The 19,339-nt window shown below is 46.9% G+C and overlaps 1 protein-coding gene across 2 annotated transcripts in view; it reads left to right on the top strand.

Moving 5' to 3' along the window:
* The window catches only part of REPS2 (RALBP1 associated Eps domain containing 2), a 252,371-nt gene that overhangs the window by 138,035 nt on the left and 94,997 nt on the right, over positions 1 to 19,339 (top strand). For both annotated transcript variants that reach the window (XM_056131290.1, XM_056131289.1), the window contains exons 6-8: positions 7,393 to 7,528; positions 11,964 to 12,027; positions 16,791 to 16,933. In XM_056131290.1, coding sequence (XP_055987265.1) covers positions 7,393 to 7,528; positions 11,964 to 12,027; positions 16,791 to 16,933 — 343 coding nt within the window. The remainder of the gene's footprint in view (positions 1 to 7,392; positions 7,529 to 11,963; positions 12,028 to 16,790; positions 16,934 to 19,339) is intronic.

Here is a 19,339-nt window from a genome sequence, read left to right as displayed (position 1 = left end):
CCTCTCAGCTCCAGGACGGCCCCGATCTCACACGCTTTACCATGTACTCGGTGACCTTTATCGAAAGCCTCGAAATACTTGCAAGGCAGTGAAATACATCCAGGACCACATGTACTAGTCACCACAATGTACTGTTTTTGTCAGAGTTGACCATGGAAACTTTTCTTTGCCTTACAGTTCCCCACAAGCATGTCTTGGCACAGAATTTGAAAAGTCGTTTGGAGCATCACTGATGTGTGTGTTCCAGCCCCGGGATTTGACCCAGCGGCGTCACTCCCAGGGAGGGCGACATTGGCTTCCTGCTTGCAGGCTGCGATCTCTGTGCGGAAACTTCGCCAGGGTTTGGGATTCTCTGAGGACATTTTCTCCTCCTTCTTCTGGCTGTCTCTTCTTAACAGGATATGCTCAGGGACAGAAGGTTCTGGGAACATATCAATAGAAATGAGGTGAGTGATCAAGTATGACCTGACCCAGTGGAGGGAATTATACCTGCCAAGAATCCCCTCCACCAGCTCCTCACCACACCCCTAGAAGGATGATGAGTTGTTCGAGTTTTTTTGCAGAAAAGGACTATTCATGGGGCTGGAGCGATAGCACAGTGGTAGGGAGTTTTTGCTTTGCATGCGGCCGACCTGGGATTGATTCCCAGCATCCCACATGGTCCCCTGGGCACCGCCCAGAGTAACCCCTGTGCATCGCCAGGTGTGACCCAAAAAGCAAAAAAAAAACCAAAAAACAAAAAACAAAAAACAAAAAAACAAGGACTATTCACTTGGGCTGTCGGTTCTCATCAGCCGGTGAGCCATGCTTCCTCTCTGAGGTTAACTAAATCTCATCATATGTTTGCTCAGGAGGTCTTGTTTTGATCCATGGCCAGACCATGGTAGTTTTACTTCTAAAATAATGGGGGCGAGGGGGCTGGAGCAATAGCACAGCGGGTAGGGCGTTTGCCTTGCACGCAGCCAACCCGGGTTCGATTCCCAGCATCTCATATGGTCCCCTGAGCACCGCCAGGAGTAACTCCTGAGTGCAGAGCCAGGAGTAACCCCTGTGCATCGCCAGGAGTGACCCAAAAAGCAAAACAAAAATAAATAAATAAAATAAAAAATAAAATAATGGGGGCGAGGGAGGTGTCCTCACATATTCAGCGTGGCCTTGGTAGGGGCTTCAACTTCTTCAGATGATTTGTTTGCTGAGGTACCTTAAGGAAGTGGTACCAGGGGAAGTGGCTGGACTCAGGCGCATTTATAGGCTGACTGCCTCTGGGATGGGATCAGGGTCGAAACAAGTGTTCTGTGGGTGAAAAAAAAATCCACTCAGCCTTCTTCAGCGCTCCCTGGCAATAACGCCTTGCAATTCATATTAGTCAGCTGTGCATGATTTTTGAAAGACATGTGAGGGGTGTCACCTTTGGGAATTTTATTAATAGTGTTACTTTTTAATGAGTCTTTTGAAGTCTCCTTCATTATAAACAAGTCTGTTTTCCCCAGAGATAATAACTGGCAGTGCCAAATATTTGCATTTCACTTGAAACACAACCAAAAGTTTGAATGTTTTCTATGTATAAGCAAATCTAATTCTCCTATGTCTTGCATAATTAGCCACACACGTGAGACTTCCTCAGGCAGATGTGGAAGGTCTCTCCCTCTCGCCCTCTCCTTTGATTTTCTTTTGCTTGCAAAAATGCTGACAGAGCTCACGATTGGCATCAAGAAGCAGATACCGCCATCCAGTCAGCCAACGAAACCAGTGGAGTTGAACTTGGGGAGACCTCGGTGCGCTTGCCAAGGCAGACCTTGCACACCTCCCGCCCCTATCTTTAGCCTTACAGTTCGACATTCTCACTTAGGTGGCTGACTGTATCTTTCTTTAAAGAGGTTATTTTTTGAGGGGTGGGGCGGGGAGGGTGTTCAGACTTGGTGATGCTCAGGGCTTACTCCTGGCTCTGCACTCAGGAATCACTCCTGGGGCCGGAGCAGTGGTACAGCGGGGAGCGCCATTGCCTTGCATACAGCCGACCACGGTTCAATCCCCGGCATCGCATATGGTCCCCCAAGCACCTCCAGGAGTAATACCTGAGTGCAAAGCCAGGAATAACCCCTGAGCATCGCTGGGTGTGACCTAAAAAGCAAAAAAAAAAAAAAAAAAAAAAAAGAAGAAGATAAAGTCCCTTAGTCGCTATTCTCTCTGTCCTGCCCTCATCTTTGGCTGAAAGGTTTTAGTGATTTGGGGTTCATCTGGAGGAGTGTTCCATGCACCTGTGACATGGTCCCTGTGACTGACAAAGAGAGTCTGATAGGTCACCCATCGCAGAAGTGGGCCTTGGGCAGCTGCTCTGGCCACAGAGCGTTTCACATTTTTCTGTTGCTTCTCTCCTGCCCCGTCCTACATCAGGGCTGCCCGGACCCCTGGCCGGGGTTGCTGATGTGGCCTTCCCTGATCTTTCCACCTTGAGTCTCCCACCTCTCTCGCCCCCTGCCTTTTAGTACTTTTTCTGTAACTGAAACCCGTTTGGCCTAGTATCTTCTGTATATACTCGACACCCTTTAATGTGGGGGACCCGGACATCTGAATCTGGAAGCTTCTTTCTGCCTGGATCATGTTGCGGCTCTTCCAGTAATGTCCATGTTACACGGTCAGCCCTTTCTCTCTAGAAAGAGCCCAACTAAGCTACTTCAGGCCATTTTCTCAGTTTTTGGTCGCCTTGCAAATTCTGTTCCTTTTGCTTGTTTGCCCTGCCTGTTCTACAGTGTCTCAGAACTCCATCGCTAAACAAAACAAAACAACCCCCACTCCTCTCCAAAAAAACTTCATTGCTTCTTCTTATACTCTGGGGGTATTATTAAACCACAGACTCCTGGTCCCCTCTGTCAGACATTGAGATTCGCCAGTTGTGGGCCAGGCCTGAGGCCCTGTATTTCTAACACGTGCCAAGGTGATACAGGTGGTTAGAGATGATTTGTTACTTTAAGTAGCGAGGATCTAGGTGGCCCTGTGTGACCATAGCACTTCCTTCCCAGTTTCAAGACTTCCAGTTTGTCACCCTTCCTAGGCTAGAGGCTTGTTGGGCAAAAGTTGTATGTCTTATTCTGAGTCACTAATGCCAGGGATATCGTTGAGTGAATGAAATACTGGCTTCCTATTCATACCACAAACTCCCAATCATTTTGCTTCTCATAGTGGCAAAGCTTCCCTTGGGAGTGTTTTAGTCTGAAGGCTGCTGGGCTGGGATCTGCCTCTTCCGACTCTGCCTTTATCCATCCCTGAAATCTGGTGCGGTTCATGGATATGGAACTTGAGAACTCCCCATAGAGATCTGAGTCCATGGGTGAAGTCTAGGGAGACAGGGATTCTTTTGTTCTCAAACGTTCAAATAAGAATGGACTTAAAGTATTGATTTCGTCCCGGAGCTCAGCCTAGAGTCTGATCCACACTGCACTTAGGGCGTCTGTGAGGAACTTAGTGGGGGCTCTCTGAGGACTAAAGGGGTGTCTGATCTGGTAGTGGGGCTCCAGGCTGAAACCTAAGTGAACATCAGCGGCACCTTAAAGATTCAAATTATGTGCTAATCGAGCTATCTTTAGAATAAAAGTTGGTGCATTTTAAATTTTTGTTTTTTGCTTTTTGTGTCACACCCGGCGATGCTCAGCAGTTACTCCTGGCTTTGCACTCAGGAATTACTACTGGCGGTGCTTAGGGGACCATGTGAGATGCTGGGAATTGAACCCGGGTTGGCCACATGCAAGGTAAACACCCTACCCGCTGTGTTATCGCTCCAGCCTCTAATTTTTTATTTGGGGTGTCAAACCCGGCGATGCACAGGGCTTACTCCAGGCTCTGCACTCAAGAATTACTCCTGGTGGTGCTTGGGGGACCATATGAGATGCTGGGAACTGAACCTGGGTCGGCCACGTGCAAGGCAAACGCCCTACCCGCTGTGCTATCGCTCCAGCCCCTGCTGCGTTTGTAAAGGCGTGGACTTGCTTCATCTGCGAAAGAAATTCAGACCTTGCCATGGGAAGCTGGGGAGAGCGAGATGGGAGGTTAGAAGTTAGCACCTTATGGGCTGTAGCGATAGCACAGCGGGTAGGGCGTTTGCCTTGCACGTGGCCGACCCGGGTTCGATCCCCAGCATCCCATATGGTCCCCTGAGCACCGCCAGGAGTAATTCCTGAGTGCAGAGCCAGGAGTAACCACTGAGCATCGCCGGGTGTGACCCAAAAAGCAAAAAAAAAAAAAAAAGTTAGCACCTTAGCACCAGCCACCAGAACGGTCGCTCTGAGCAGCTTCCGTGGTGGTCTTTTGCCCTCAGCCTTTTTCGGTTTTTGACACCAAGGGAGTCCCCTTGCCAATTTCAGTCGTTTTGAGCAGGGAGAGGCGTTGAGGTTCTGTGGGAGTGTGGGAACGAAGAGAAACGGGGTAGCCCCGTGGAAGCTCCATCCTCTTGTGCCCCCCTCCCTGGTTTGCCTTCTCTTGCCTGGAGTTGGCCTTCCTGTGCGTTTGTTCCTTTTTCCAGTGACCACTAGGCTTCCTTGCCCCTACGCTTGGTTCTCTTGTCCATCCCTGATTTCCTCTTGCCACAATAGGCTGGAGACTTGCTCGGAGACCACAGCCGGGAGAGGAAATCGAGTTAGCAGATGGTCATGGCAAGGAGCAGGCGCAGTGGATGGCCGTGGCAACAGCTGGATGGGGCAGCTTCGTTTGCAGGCCGGAAGGCGTGGGTTCTCGTAGCACGGTGACTGCTACGTCAAAGGCAGGAGGGACACCTGCCCAGCACGTAGGACCTTCATTTGCGGGACAGCGTGGGGGTAAACTTCTTTCCACGTTCGTCTTGCCTGCCTCTTGAACATTCTCTGCCCACTTGATTGTTTACTCACAAGCTTCTCTTCTAGCCTCTCTCCTGCCCTTGCCCAATTCTTGAGATTCCTTTTAGGTCATTGCGACCCGACGCACAGCGCTCCTGTGCGCGGGGCCTATTACGAATCAATATATTAGGCCAGCCGGCACACACAGGCGCTCTTCTCCGTGCATTCCTCCCCAGAACCCCGGCAGACACCCAGTCTGCTCAGAAAGTGCTGTCGTAGCCTTTGAATTTGGCTTGGGGATTTGGTGGGTGCCTTTCGGTAAGTTACATGGCTCTTTGGGTGTCCGGGCTGATTGGTGATCTTGCGTCCTTTGTTTATATGTTTCGTTAATTAGCAGAATAACGGGTGGGGGGTGGGTGGGCGGGAGGTTTTTGGGAAAAAAAAGAGACGGGTTCAGTTCATTGGGGGGGGGGGGATAATTCCTGCTTTGCAAGAGTGAGTGCCTTGGAACAATGTATTCTTTTTAATCCTTTAAAACCGCTTAATTGCTGACTGGTAGGGGCACTGGGGGTCGTTTCCCTTAAGTGATCTGACTCGTTTGCTAGGCCACTTCTCAGAGGTTGGGGGGGATCCTCAGAGGAGATGGGATATATAGGAAAGGCTTCCTAACGGGCAATGCAGTCTCCGACTTGAACTTAGGCGGAGAGTGACTTTCTAGACGGATGACAGGTTGGTTTTACGTTTGGTGGAAACTACTACGGAAACTTCAAAGATGACATGAACGGTTATATTACAGCTTTAAAAAAAAATTGCGGGGAGGGTTTGGGCTCAGAATGTAATCATTTCCTTTCTCCTCCGAACACCGCCAGAGGAAAGGTGCGCGCTTCTTGGACTGGGGTCTGTGTGTTTCTCAGTGGGGAGGTATGATTGGCGGCGGGCAGAGACAGTCTGCTTTCTCTCGGGATCCCCCGGCAGAATGCCTTCCTAATGATGAATTAATTCCTCCTAGTGTGTCTATAATCCCTCTCCCTTTCTTCCCGCGTCTCCTTTTGTTCTAAAGCCTCTGCCTCCTCTTGCTTCCACTGAGGGTGGTGCTTGGCCAGCAGCAGCTTTAGTTTTGGGTATTTGGGAGGCTGCTGTCCCCCTTCCCAAACCACCACATTTCTTTCTTCCTTTCTTTTCTCAGCGCCTAACAGCTTATTTCCTTCAGCACCCACTTCTCTGGTCCTCCACCGCTTTGCGTTCTCAAATTTGGCTTGCATGCCCCCTTGTGGCTGACTCGAGGCATTTCCCCCCCCTCCCGCCCCACCTGTGACCCTGGTTTTGGGTTTTGTCCTCCCTGTCGCACCCCTCTCCGTGGTACCTTGACAGCTGTTCATGCCTCCCAGCTGTTACTACTTGGTTTTTAGCCGCAGTTCACACATGCTTTGCCACTCAAGTGGAACCCCCGGAGCATGAGATTTTGAATTAGGGTTTTCAAGTCTGAGATTTAGGCAGTGGGAAGGAGTAAGCTTCAAAAGAGACTCAGAAAGAGAGGATTGTGTCTATTGTCGGGTTTTATTTTTTTTTTAAGTAGCTTAAAAAGAATGAAAATTGCCTGATTTTAGGGGCCAGAGTGCTAGTACAGCAGTCAGGGTGCTTGCTTGGTGTGTGGCTTGCCACCAGGGTTTGATGACCAGCATCCCCTGTGGTCCACGGACTCTGCTCAGAGTAAACCCCGAGCATAGAGCCAGGAACAGTCTCTGAGCACCACTGGATCTGGCCCCCAACCCCCCCAAATTGGTTGGTTTTATTCTTTCTTTGAATCGATTCCTGCAGTTTGAGTTGGGAGGGGCCGGGAGGGTGAGGTGTCGGGGTTCTTGGGAGAGGTAGGGGGTACAGTGGTGATGGGTGTTGGAATTATGTGCATGAGAAACTGTTATTCATAATAGCATTGTAAACCACAGACTCTCAATGAAAAATCGAATGAAAAGATTGAAAATGAGTAAAAAGAAAGAATGAAAATTGCTGTTGTGTCTCTTCAGATAATCTGAAAGGATCACAGTGTGGTGAATATATGATTGTTAGAGTGATCACCTTGGGGCCAGAGGGCTAGTGCAGAAGGTAGGATGCTTGCCTTGGGGTCAGCTGACTCGGGTTTCTTTCCCCAGCAGCTTATTGGGGCCTCTGAACCTTGCCAGGAGCGATCCCTGTGTGCAGAGTGAGGAGTAAGCCTTTAGTACTGCCAGATGTGACCCCCACCCTGATAAAAGCAACAGCACAATCAGGAAAAGAATGGTCATTAACCCCTCCAGAAAGGAAAAAAAAAAGCCTTCCTTCATTGCTTTAGAAAAACTTTCATCATTCACCAAGTATCTAGTATTTCATAGCCTGTCCTGTTAATGACTTTGGGGAATACAGACAAAATATGAAGCTTGTTTATTTTTCAGAAATTTCTGTTCTAGTTAGGACTCGTTTAAATTTCTTCCCTCGAGGGGGGTGGGGGGGAAAAGAAGGACTAGGAGCGATCAGTTTTATTGGTGTTTAATATTTCCACTTCATCTTACTAAAGACAGATGCTCTGCGCGTTTGCTTCTTTCTGTTCAAGTCTTTTTCAGTGGAGAGAGACCCTCAGGACAGCGGCGGCTACCCGGATGAGCCGTGGCGGGTGACTGAGGAGCAGCGTGAGTATTATGTCAATCAGTTCCGATCACTGCAGCCGGACCCGAGCGCCTTGATTTCAGGTAATGAACCCCGACGGGGCGCGAACGTGCTTCCAGCTCTGGGTGCCTCACAGGGAGCCGCGCTCACATCTTGAGACATAACGGCCGCAAAATGAGAGCAACGGCCTGGGGTGATTGCCTTTACAAAGGAAAAACACTTGGTAATGCAGTTGGGAAAATTCTGTGTCCGTGTTCAAGGGGTTAAAGGAGACCCCAGGGGCCGCTGATCCCCTTTGCTAGTTGGAGCCCAGCCTGGCACCATCAGGTGCTGCCTGGCGGTGATAGCTGACTCGCTGGGTACCGCGCTGGGGAGCTTGGAGGTGGCGTGTGTGACCTGGAGCGCTGCTGTCACTGTGCCTGTGTTGTGTCTGCTGGTTCACGCTCCGTTTCTTCGCCTTCAGTATTTCTCCTCTGCTTTTTTTCCTAAGAGAAATGAAAATAGGGGAGGAAAATTGGCCTGCGTTTTTCTCTCCACATATCAGTTCTGGATTATCTTCCAAATATGTATTCCCGTGGAGTTCTCAGGCGGGGAGAAATAGATGTCATTCCTGCGTGCTTACATTTTCCGGGGCTGGAGACTAAACAAACAGTGAAATAGAGCTTGGAAGGAGGAATGAGAAAAAGATGATGAAATTTTCTTTCTCTGCTTCAGTCTTGGAAAATGACAATATGCCCCCTTCATAACTGTTGCTTGCCGTATGGAAGGGTGGACTCGGACTAATTTTCTTTCGGGAAATAAGGAACGGGACCGAAGTATGACTTGTAGAAGTGCAGGTACACTTGGCCGATGGGTGACGAGGGCTGAGTCGAAGGGAGAGTAGCGGAGATTTTCAAGTGACTGTTGCCAGCACGGTTTGAAAGATGACAACAGACGGATGTGTTCTGGGAACCACACCCCCCCACCCCCTGGCCCCCTGCTGCGGTGGCCTGAAGATCCTGACATTGACAGGTGTAAGGAGCATCGCATTCTTGGGCCTTGGCACTGAATTGATGGTCCAGTCCGCTGACACTTGCTGGAGGTGGGGGGTCCCCTGACCTTTTGACTACCACGTGGGAGGTCCCCCACCAAAAATGCCGCGGAAAACCCAGATCGAACATATCGACCACTTGCTAGCCAGGCCCACCTCTTGCTTATTTTTTTTTTTTTTTTAGGTATGAGGCGATTCAGCCGAATGCACATCGGGGGTGGTTGAGGGGGTTTCTGTTTTTCTTTTACCTTCTTTGTTTTGTAGAATTTCAAAAATGATACAAGAGTGGCTTTATAGCAAATCCATTCCCGACTGCCTTTCACACAGGGCTAACAATTAGCTTTTAATCTATATTCTTTTTTTCAATGCAGATAATTTTAAAGCAATTACCAGACCGTTTCACTTGAAAATGTTTCAGGATTTCTCTTTAAAGATGAGACTTTTTTTTTTTAAATAAAACCCATGTCTGCAGTTTATAGCACACATAAAAACAATGTGCCCACCAATTCCTTAATATCAATTTCTTAGTATCGGTCAGTTTTGGAATTAATTTTTGTCTATGTACGGCAGGCTATAGTGGCTCAAATTATTCTTTTTTTGTTTGTTTTTGGGTAACACCCATTCAGTGTAGTATTTTGCACGTAGATCTCCATTATCCTGGCATGATTTGTTAAAAAGAAAAAAATCTTCCTTCCCTCATTTAATGGTTTAAACATTCTAGTCAAAATTCAGTTCAATTTAAATGTGAGGGCCTATTTCTGGATACTACCAGTCCACTAATAATGTGCCTAACCTAATGCCAATACTACATTTTTAGGTTTGAAATTGGGAAAGTGGGAGAGCTCTCGACTTTTTTCTTCACAGTTTTCTTTTCAGTCTTTAAGGATGCTGTTTTAAATTGTATAGTTATATGCAGTGTTTACATAATAAAATACAGTCTATAAAACAAACTGCTATTTCCAATCTAGCTTTTATTCCATTTAGTCTACCTGTCCCTTCCTTCCCCCTATAGGCATTCCTCTTTTTGAGTGGTTTATCTGTTTTTAAAAAAATAAAAGCAAGCACAAACATGTGTATCTCTATACATATGTGTGTTCTTTTCTCCATCTTCCTAGATAAATGGTCACATACTATTCATTCTTTTGTCCACCTTGCTTGCTGTTTTCACTTTACTATATCTTAGAGGTTATGTTATACTTATATGTAGAAGTAGTTCTGTTTTTTTCTCCCCAAGCATAGGTGCTACTTGATTTGTAAATGTGCAAACACGTATTTGCCTTATTCCCTGTTGAGATTATTACTGCTTTTTGCTATTGTAACAGTTTCTGTTGCAAATAACCTTTCCTGTCTTATATCTTCGTATGTTTTTGTCAGTGTATATTTAGATAATTTGGAAGTGGGGCTACTGTGTCAAAAATGATGTTGTTGAATTTGATAAAATATCTCAGCTTTGGAATTAAATTATTTTGTGATCTTACCAACATTGTATGAATGCCTCGTTGCCCCAGTCTGACCAAAACATATGGTCTAGTAATTGCATATGTTCCTCATTTAGTTGTCAAGAATTTATATCTTTGCATGTTTTTAATTTGCAGCTTCCTAGGCATAAAGGTTAACCTTAAAACAAAAGCTTAAGTGTTGGTTATGTGGGAAACTCTTATAGCTCTTCCTATTTTATTAGAGTCTAAAAATTTATTTTTGTTGTATTGACTTGTTGATTTTATTTGCTGTTCTCATTTTCTTTGGAGTTGCTGGTCTTTAGTTCTCAAAGATCCGTATATGTTGGTTGTGTTAAAAGAGTCTGTCGGTGCTTTGTAAAATAGTTTATGGGTTTAGAAAGCCCTCGGAGTGAAAAGTTGGAATTCGCGTTTGACTATTTCCTTGCTGAGTGCTTTGAGGCCTCACCTTGTCCTCTTCTGCCCCATACATAGTTGTCAAGCAGGTCAGACAAAGAGAGAATAAGGAAAGGGGGCTGACTTGAGGTTTCTGAGGTGGTCGGAGACAGGATTGGAATGAGGGTTCCAGCTCACTGAATTTCCCCCAGTCCCAGAGGAAGGAGCACAAGACTTTCTCGCTAGCGCCCTCTTCCGGCGTGCAGCTGTCAAAGCATAACGGAATCTGTTAACTGTTGGCTGTTCACTGAACCGCTCTGGAACACACGGTTCGAGTCGAGTCTCTCCAGGCGGAAAGGCCAGGCCTGGCTTCTAACTGTGGCTTTGGCCCGAGTATGCTTCAGAGAAATAGATCCAGGGTTGGGGGAGAAGAATATGATTGAGGAGAGGCCTTCGTTGTGTCTATGAAATAGATGGTAAGTCGGCTTTTAAGACAAGTATTATAAACATGTGACCACACGCGGATGGCAAGTCAGCTTTTAAGACATTTCTGACAAGAATTTGACAAGGTGGCTGTGCTGATGGCAACAGTCACGTATCAGCATCCTTTCTGGTTTGCCTAGAAAGTAGTAGAAGGTTAATAGATTTAGTGGGCCATTTTGCCTTTAACTATTGACAATCTAGCGAGGAAAATAACTGCCTGAGGGCTCATTAGAATCCGTTGTTTTAAGCCTGATTATAAAGGTTGTGATTGTTGGGGAATCTTTATCAATTTGGAATAAAGGCTGGGGATTTGGCTTTACTGCTTTTTTTTTAACTTAAGATTTTGGGGGCAACACACCTGGCAGTGCTCAGGGATTACTCCTTGCTCTGTGCTCAGGGGTCATTTCTAGCAGTGCTTGGGGGACTGTTTGCAGTGCTGGGGATGGAATGTGAGTTCTTTTCTACTGTCTGAGTCTGCTTTGACTGTTTTTTTTTTTTAATGTTAGAATTGAGGTGTTTGAATTGGGAAACTGTTTTGGGAGGTGAAAATCTACAAATCTCAATCCAAATGAGGATGGATTCTAACACTTTAAGTGTAGTTGAGATGTGCATTTATGTAACATATAAAAATGAAGAGACTGCCTGGTTTTAATTGAGATTGGGTGAATTTATGATGAATCAAGAGAGTAGTGCGAGGTTCCGGGCTAAGGTTCTCAAAGAACCACCTAGAGATCTTAAATTGCGTGAAACTCTTTCCTAAGATGCCTGCATTATCTCGGTGATGAGATTAATAGTGTTAATTTTCTTTGTTCTGCTCTTTGCTACACATTATGTCCTTCTAACTTTTCATTAAAAGCGATGATGTATTTTCACATTAATACTTTTGAATTGTTACATATTTTCATCAAAACTAACCCAGAATTAATATCTATAATTTGCATATCACAGTATTATATCATTGCTTCTTTTATCCTCCTCTAATTTACATATTCTTTAAAAAGTACTTTCTATGTTGTTTTTAGCCATGTGATTTTGTAATTGCTTTGATGAGAGTGTGTGTGGTTGTATGGTTGAGATTACTGAATGGAAACAAATGATGTTTTCTTTTCATGTAAATAGAGAGCTATTCTAGATAAATAATTAATGATCCATTTGAACTGTGGCTTTTGACAGGTTCTGTGGCCAAGAACTTCTTCACCAAGTCAAAGCTGTCCATTCCAGAACTGTCCTATATATGGTGAGTACAGTTTAAGTCTATGTATATGCATACACACATACATATACCTATATATATCTATAGTATATGCAGTCCAATACCGGTATGCATACCCATCCTGAAGCTTTTTCTAGTACAGGTTTTTGGATTTTGAATTTTTCTTTAGCACTGTGATTTACGAAGCTGTTATTAATAGAATTTTATCTGACTGCATGCAACTTGTGGGCTATGGGCGAGTATTCTGTGTTTTCTAATGCACGGACCTGAAAACCACCTGTCCAGTCTGGTCTGCTGGCCAAGCTCTAGCCTGCCGGGGTCCCCTGTTGCATAGAGTAGGGAACAGTCAAACAGGAGGCATAGTGGAATGGGAAGTAAAAAAACACCCATCAGGAAAATAAAATAAAATTAAAATAATAGATTTCCACCTCCTCAAATAGTTTCCCAATTCAAACACAGTTCTAACAACAACAACAAAAAAGAACAGAGTCAAAGCAGTTCCAGCTCTGAACCCCCCGACCAGTGTCCCAAGGTTCTTTGTCACCCCCTCACCTGCCTCCTTGGCAAACTCATAGGTTTGCCTCAGTTATTCTAGTTTTGGTCACATGTCTACAATACTGCTGGTTTATAGGGTTCTGATGTATGCAGTTAGCTCACCTCGACACCTTCAAATTATCCAGTGCCCCTGACCAATGATGCTGTGCCACCTCCTGCTACCCCCACCCCTTCTCCCCTTCCTCTGCATTCTCATTTTGCAATCCAGAGCCTAGGTTTGGCCCACATTTGCTACCTCCCATTACCTTGTCTTATTACTTGGTGTACCAGAGATAATCAGTAATATCCAGAATTTGTCCTTCTCTTCACTGAACACAAAACCCTTCAATTCCATAATTCCATGCAAGGTGCAGTGAACTACACGATTTCACTGTTCCTTGTGGCTGCATAGTACTCTACTGTGTATATAAACTACAATTTCCTTATCCACTCTTCTGTCGTTGGACATGGGTTGTTTCCATATCCCGACTATTAACTGTACCGAGTGCTGCACCGGACATAGGCATGAATGCATCTTTTGAAATTTGTGTTTGTGTATTGGGGTAGATGCCAAGCCGTGGAACCTCTGGGTCGTATGGGAGCTCTCTTCTTCATTGTTGGATAAGTTTCCACAGTTTTCCCTAGGATCTGAACCAGACATCATCCCAGCAGCCTCACCTGCACTGGTTGTTTCTGGTGTATGCTATTTTTTTTTTGGCTTTTTGGGTCACACCCAGCAATGCATAGGGGTTACCCCTGGCGGTGCTTGGGGGACCCTGTGGGATGCTGGGAATCAAATCCGGGTCGACCGTGTGCAAGGCAAACGCCCTACCCGCTGTACTATCTCTCCAACCCCTCTGGTGTATGTTTTTTATAAAGCCCTTTGCCTGTGTTTTGATAGACGAAGAGAGTACATAGAATTGAATTTTTGTTGCTGTGAAGATTAACTTACTGTGGGACAAGCACACTGAACAGTGCCTGGCATTTCCTATGCATTCAAAGTCTTAGTTCTTTGAATAGCAATATCCTATTTATTATCTTCAACGAGATCCCTTTTTTTCCAGGGAAGCAATTGGGTCGCCACTGAGAATTGCCATCTTGTGTCTTTTATTTCAAAACATTTTCTGGGAGCCATACCCAGCAGCGTGTGAGAATGATCAGAACCACACCGGACAGAGTGTGTGTGTGTGTGGGGGGGGGAGTGTGTGTGTGTGGGGGGGGGCGTTTCTGGTCTTGGGAATGGAACAGAGGGCCCCACACCTGGAGCCAGATCCCTGACCCCTGCGTGTCTCTCTCTCTCTCTCTCTCTCTCTCTCTCTCTTTCTCTCTCTCTCTCTCATTCACTCCTCCCAAGTGGTCCTTGGGAGGTCTCGGGGTTAGCACTGATTCCCAGCCCGTTGGACGGAGGTCAGTGCACGGGCCCAGCCCAAGAAGGCGACGCTGGCCACACTGCAGGCTCTGGGGGCCTCCAAGACCACCCTTGTCGGAGCTCAGGCCTCTTAGGGCTGTACTCAGCGATGCATGGGGAAGCCGATGGGGCGGAAATCCAACCCGACTCAGATGTTGCCTGTTCACTGTCTCCTCCTTGCCTCTATTTTTTTTTTTCATTTTATGTTCAGTTTTTTTTTTTTTTGAATCCCTGTGAGAGAGACCCTTGCAAAGCTGTTCGTGATCAGGTTTCAGTCAGTGTTGCAAGCCCCATCCCCCCACCAGTGCACATTTCCCAGCACCAGTGACCCTCCCCCACGACCCCGCCAGCCCACCCCCAGCCTGCCTCTCCGGCAGGCGCTTTCTTTCTCGCCCTTATTTTTTTTTTTAGAGTTTTGTATGCGGAGTGCTCCAAGGAACTAGAGAAAAGGGATTTTTTTTTTTTTATCATGTCACCTGAAGTCAGGTGAATGGGGAATTCACAGAAGGTTCTGCAGTTCAATTCAGGTGGATTCTGGGAGTTGCCTCCTCGGTTCTTGAATCGGGCTGTTGTTTTATCAGCTGGTCTGACTGAGTTCAGACTTGCAACTGGGCTCGGTACTACCCCTTGCTGCCCAGCTAGCCCCAGCCCCGGTTCGTACAGGTCTGCACCAGGCGGAGCCGGCTGCCTCCTGGCGTCTGTGAAAATCCTGAGCTGCGTGTGGCTATTGTGCTCTGAGCAGCATGGGAAACGCACACCGCTGCCAATCGGTCTGTGGCTACACCTCGGAAGACTTCCATACGGTCATTTTTGTTTTCCAGAAGCAAATTATGATCGGACACCACATTCCTCGACGGTCTTATATGCCACTTGGAGCACTGTAGCACTGTCCTCCCATTGTTCATCGATTTGCTTGAGTGGGCCCAGTAACATTGTGAGATTTGTTGGCATATTGAATTTGGCATATGGAATATGCCACGGGGAGCTTGCCAGGCTTTGCCGTGCGGATGAGATACTCTCGGTAGCTTGCCGGGCTCTCCGAGAGGGGTGGAGGAATCGAACTCGGGTTGACCTGGTCTGCTGCGTGCAAGGCAAACGCCTTACCCATTCTGCTATCGTTCCAAATCTTACGGAAAACAATTCCTCATACGTTCCACCATGTGTGACGGTTGGAGCTGGCTTTAGGCTCCTGAAAAGTCTCCTGGCGAATCATGCTTGTTGTTGTTATTTTTTCCATTTCTTATACTTTATTTAAACACCTTGGTTTCGTAAATACCATGGTTTACAAGGCTGTTGATAACAGGATTGTTTTGGGCATTCCAGGTTCCAACACCCATTCCCCCCGGCCCCCTCCCTCCTCCCCCCCTTCCCCCATGACTGACCCTTCACCATTCCATGCAGTTCCCTACCTGCTTCCTTAGCAGCACAAAATAATTTTTTAAATATTGCTTCTTACAGCAAAATGGCTGATGGAATTATCAAAAAATACTTGAGTCAAAGAAAATTTGTGGAAATTGTTCTCTCTCTCACCCTGGGGTCATTGGCGCCATTATCTGCCTGTTGTTAGTTGTGACTGTTTTTGTTTACTGAGCCCAGTTGGTGTCTGTGCTGACTTTCCCATCCCTTTTGGTGCCCTCCTCCTGGGCGGGGCTGTGAGTGTTGTGGAATTTGGAGGTGTCTTGCAGGAACCCTGGGATCTGTAGAACAGGGCCCCTGCATTTGCATGGTGGGGACTGTGGGTATGTGGGTGTGTCTGCCGGGGCTTCCAGCGTTGGGGGGGGGTGAGGGTGGCGGGGAGGCTTCCGCCCCCTCCACTCCCAGAAGACCCCCAGAGTTTTTAGCCCCTAAAACTGGTGGATCTGGAATTTTGGGTTGCTGCAGAGATTAAAATGTTTGCTCGTTTTGTTTTGCTTTGAAGTGCAAGATAATAGAGTAGGTTTGAGAGTTGGGGAAAGAAAGGAATGACTTGGTTGAGGATGCCCTGCGACCCGAAAGGCCTCTCGCTGGCCCGGGCTTTCCGTCTTGAGGTGGGATGCAGCAGTGTGGGCGGGGTCCGTCCTCCAGACTTGGAGAGCTTCCCAGCCAGCTGCTGCGTCGTTAGCCGTTAGCGTTTGGTGGGGGGAGGAGCAACAGGCCCGCTGGAAGTCCAGGCAGCTGGTTTGAGAGAGGTTTGAGGTTTGCTTTCTCCCTGCAGCACCTTTTGTGCGGGGCTTTGAGAGCCGTCTTACCTCCCTGCGGTGTCTCTCACCAGGAATATTCTTGTCTCTGTCGTGCAGAAGAGACAGGGTGAGCTTTGGGGGTCTCCTTGCTTTGGCAGATGGGGTTCTTTTGTGCTTCCCAGTGGGCAACAATGCAGAGGGAGATAAGCCTCTCCAGCCGTCTCCCTTCTCTCTGGGTCTTATCTGCATCTGCATCCTCCTTGCCCGTTATTTTCTGAAAACAGAATTCAGCCTTATTTCCCAGGCATACTTGGATTTGTCCAGGAGGGCGTTTTTGAGCAGATGTTTGGACATTTGCTCTATGGGACTCAAAAAAGTTCAAGGTTTCCTCTTAAGGCTGAAAAAAAAAAAAAACCCCAGCATTTATTTCTGAGTAGTAACTGTCGAATGACCAGGGCTAGGCCTTCCCCAGACTCCCACACAGAGTCAGACTGAATGACAGGTGAGTGGACGAATTCCAGCTTTTATTTGGAAGGCTCTACCGGTGCCAGTCGGCAGTTATCTTCCTCTAAGCAGCCCTGTGTGATGGCCTGAGTTGGGGGATCCGACGGCAGAGAGCTGGAGAGGTGTGTTTGTGCATTTGCGGCCGAGTAACTTTTTCCTCTCTGTCCTCCTAACCTGTTTAGGGAGCTGAGTGATGCTGACTGCGACGGAGCCCTGACCCTGCCGGAGTTCTGTGCCGCGTTTCATCTCATTGTAGCCCGGAAGAACGGTTACCCGCTGCCGGAGAGCCTACCCCCTACTCTGCAGCCTCAGTTCCTGCAAGCAGGTAACTCATCCGAAACCTCCCGCACACTGGGGGCAGGCTGGGGTTATCAGTAGTTCTCCTCCTGCAGCCCGCGTCAGACTCTCCGGGCCCATTAAGTGAGTTCCAGGCATGGCCTGGGGAAGTGGGAGTCATCTGGCGCCCTCTTCTTACACTGCATTCCTGAGCCCCGGCCAGTCACTTAACCTTCCGTGGGGACTTTGGAATAGGCTGATAGAAAAGAAAGACAGAACTTCTAGAGCCACGTGTACCTTTTGGCACATCCCAGTGTCCCCAAGTGGCTTTGGCAATGAAACGGAATACAACTAATAGCTAATTACAAACTTAAGAAATCCCATGCAGTGAAATGTGTGAAGAGCTGTAATTTGCAGTGTAAACTCGACGACGTCCCGCCGTAGCTGCAGTCAGATAGATGTTGGAACAATGCAGTGCACCAGAAGGTATGCATGGAACACTTAGCTTTCTGCTTAACGAACAGTTACCCCCAAATCCTTTGACCCGAAAAGAGTTCTGGTGAGTTCAATGTTCATGTTAACTATTGGAAAAAGTCATAGTGCTTCTTGCCCTTTAAATTTTATTCTTTTCTTTCTTTCCTTTTTTATTAAGACACTGACTTGCAGTGTTGTTCATAACAGAGTAGTTTCACGCATACAGTGTTTCAACACCAGTCTCCCGCTGTTACCCTGCTCCCCTCCCCCACCAAATACCCTCACTTTCCCTCCCCCACTCCAGCCTGCTCCCTCCGCGGCAGGCTGCAGGCGGCAGGCTTACAACAAACTTAGTTTACATCACTTGCTCCAACAGAACTTAAAGGAATGGCAAATGGAATGATTAGAAAATAAATCAGTAAAAGTCAATTGATGCTGATTGATTGCTAAGTGATTTTAACCAATATAAATAAGAAGAAAAGAATGCAATCCCTTAGCAAATTAGGAAGATACCTGCCTTTCTTTAGTAGCCAGCAACCGTCTGCACTGGGAGCAAGTACCGCCCTCACGGCACATGTTGGGAAGTTGCCCCTGCCCTCATGGAAGCTCTCTTATTTATTTTCCAATTTTATTTATTTTTTTTACCTTTTTTTTTCTTTTGAGTCACCATGAGATACACAGTTACAAAGCTGTTCATGGCCAGGATTCAGTTATACAATATTCCAACACCCATCCTTCCACCAGTGTCCATTCCCACCACTGATGACCCCAGTTTCCCTCCCACCATCTACCCTCCCCCACCCCACTCCCGTCTGCCCCTACAGCAGGCACTTCTCTCTCTCTCTCTCTCTCTCTCTCTCTCTCTCTCTCTCTCTCTCCTTCCCCTCTCCCTCCCCCTCCCTCTCCTTTTGAACATTGTGGTTTGCAACACAGATACTGACAGATTATCATGTTTGCTCCTTTACCTCCTTTCAGCATGCAGTTCTTAGCCAGAGTGACCATTTCCAGCTATCCTTGTCGTCGTGGTCCCTTCTCTGTCCCAGCTGCCCTCTCCCCCAGCACTTGGAGCAGGCTTCTAAATGTGGACCAATTCTCCTGACCCTTTTTCTACTGTCCTTGGATACTAGTCTCATATTATGTTTATTTACGTCCCACAAATGAGTGCAATCATTCTATGTCTGAGGGAAGCTCTGTTATTCTATCATTATTTATTTTTTTTTTTATTGAATCACAGTGATCAATACATTTACGAAGTTTTTCATGATTGGATTTCAGTCACATAATGTTCCAACATCCATCCTGTCACCAGTGTATTTTTCTTACCACCAATGGTTGCAGTTTCTCTCCCACCCTCCATCCCCCTGCCTGCTACTGTGGCAGCCATTTTATTCTCTTCCTTACCCCCCCCCCCCTTTTTCTTTCTTTCCCTCCCCCCTACGTTCTCCCTCTCTCCCTTTCACTTCCTCTCTTTACTTTTGGGCCTTATAGTTGCAATAGAGATAATGAAAGGTTAAGAGGTATATCCCTTTACCTACTTTCAACACTCAGTTCCTGTCCAAAATGATCATTTCCAACTGTTATTGTCATGCTGGTTCCTTCTCCATCCTAACTGCCCTTAGCCCTCCATACACTCTTTTTTTAAAATTTTTTCTTAGTGAAACACCATGAGGTACAGTTGTAGACTTAGAAATTTTTGTGCTTGGGTTTCAGTTATACAATGATCAAGTACCCATCCCTCCACCAGTGCCCATCCTCCACCACCACGGGTCCCAGCATCCCTCCCACCCCCCATCCCCCACCCTACCTCTGTGGCAGGGCATTCCCCCTTGTTCTCTCTCTCTTCTTTTGGGTACTGTGTTTTGCAAGAGAGGCATTGAGTGGCAATCATGTTTGGTCTATAGTCTAATTTCAGCATGCATCTCCCATCCTGGGCGGATCTTCCCAATACCCTTTATTTGGTGCTCCCTTCTCTATCTGAGCT

The sequence above is a fragment of the Sorex fumeus genome, unplaced genomic scaffold (genome assembly GCF_029834395.1).
Source record: "Sorex fumeus unplaced genomic scaffold, SorFum_2.1 ptg000086l, whole genome shotgun sequence".
NCBI lineage: Eukaryota > Metazoa > Chordata > Mammalia > Eulipotyphla > Soricidae > Sorex > Sorex fumeus.
Note: the sequence above shows the minus strand (reverse complement) of the source record. Positions and strands in the feature narration are given on the sequence as shown.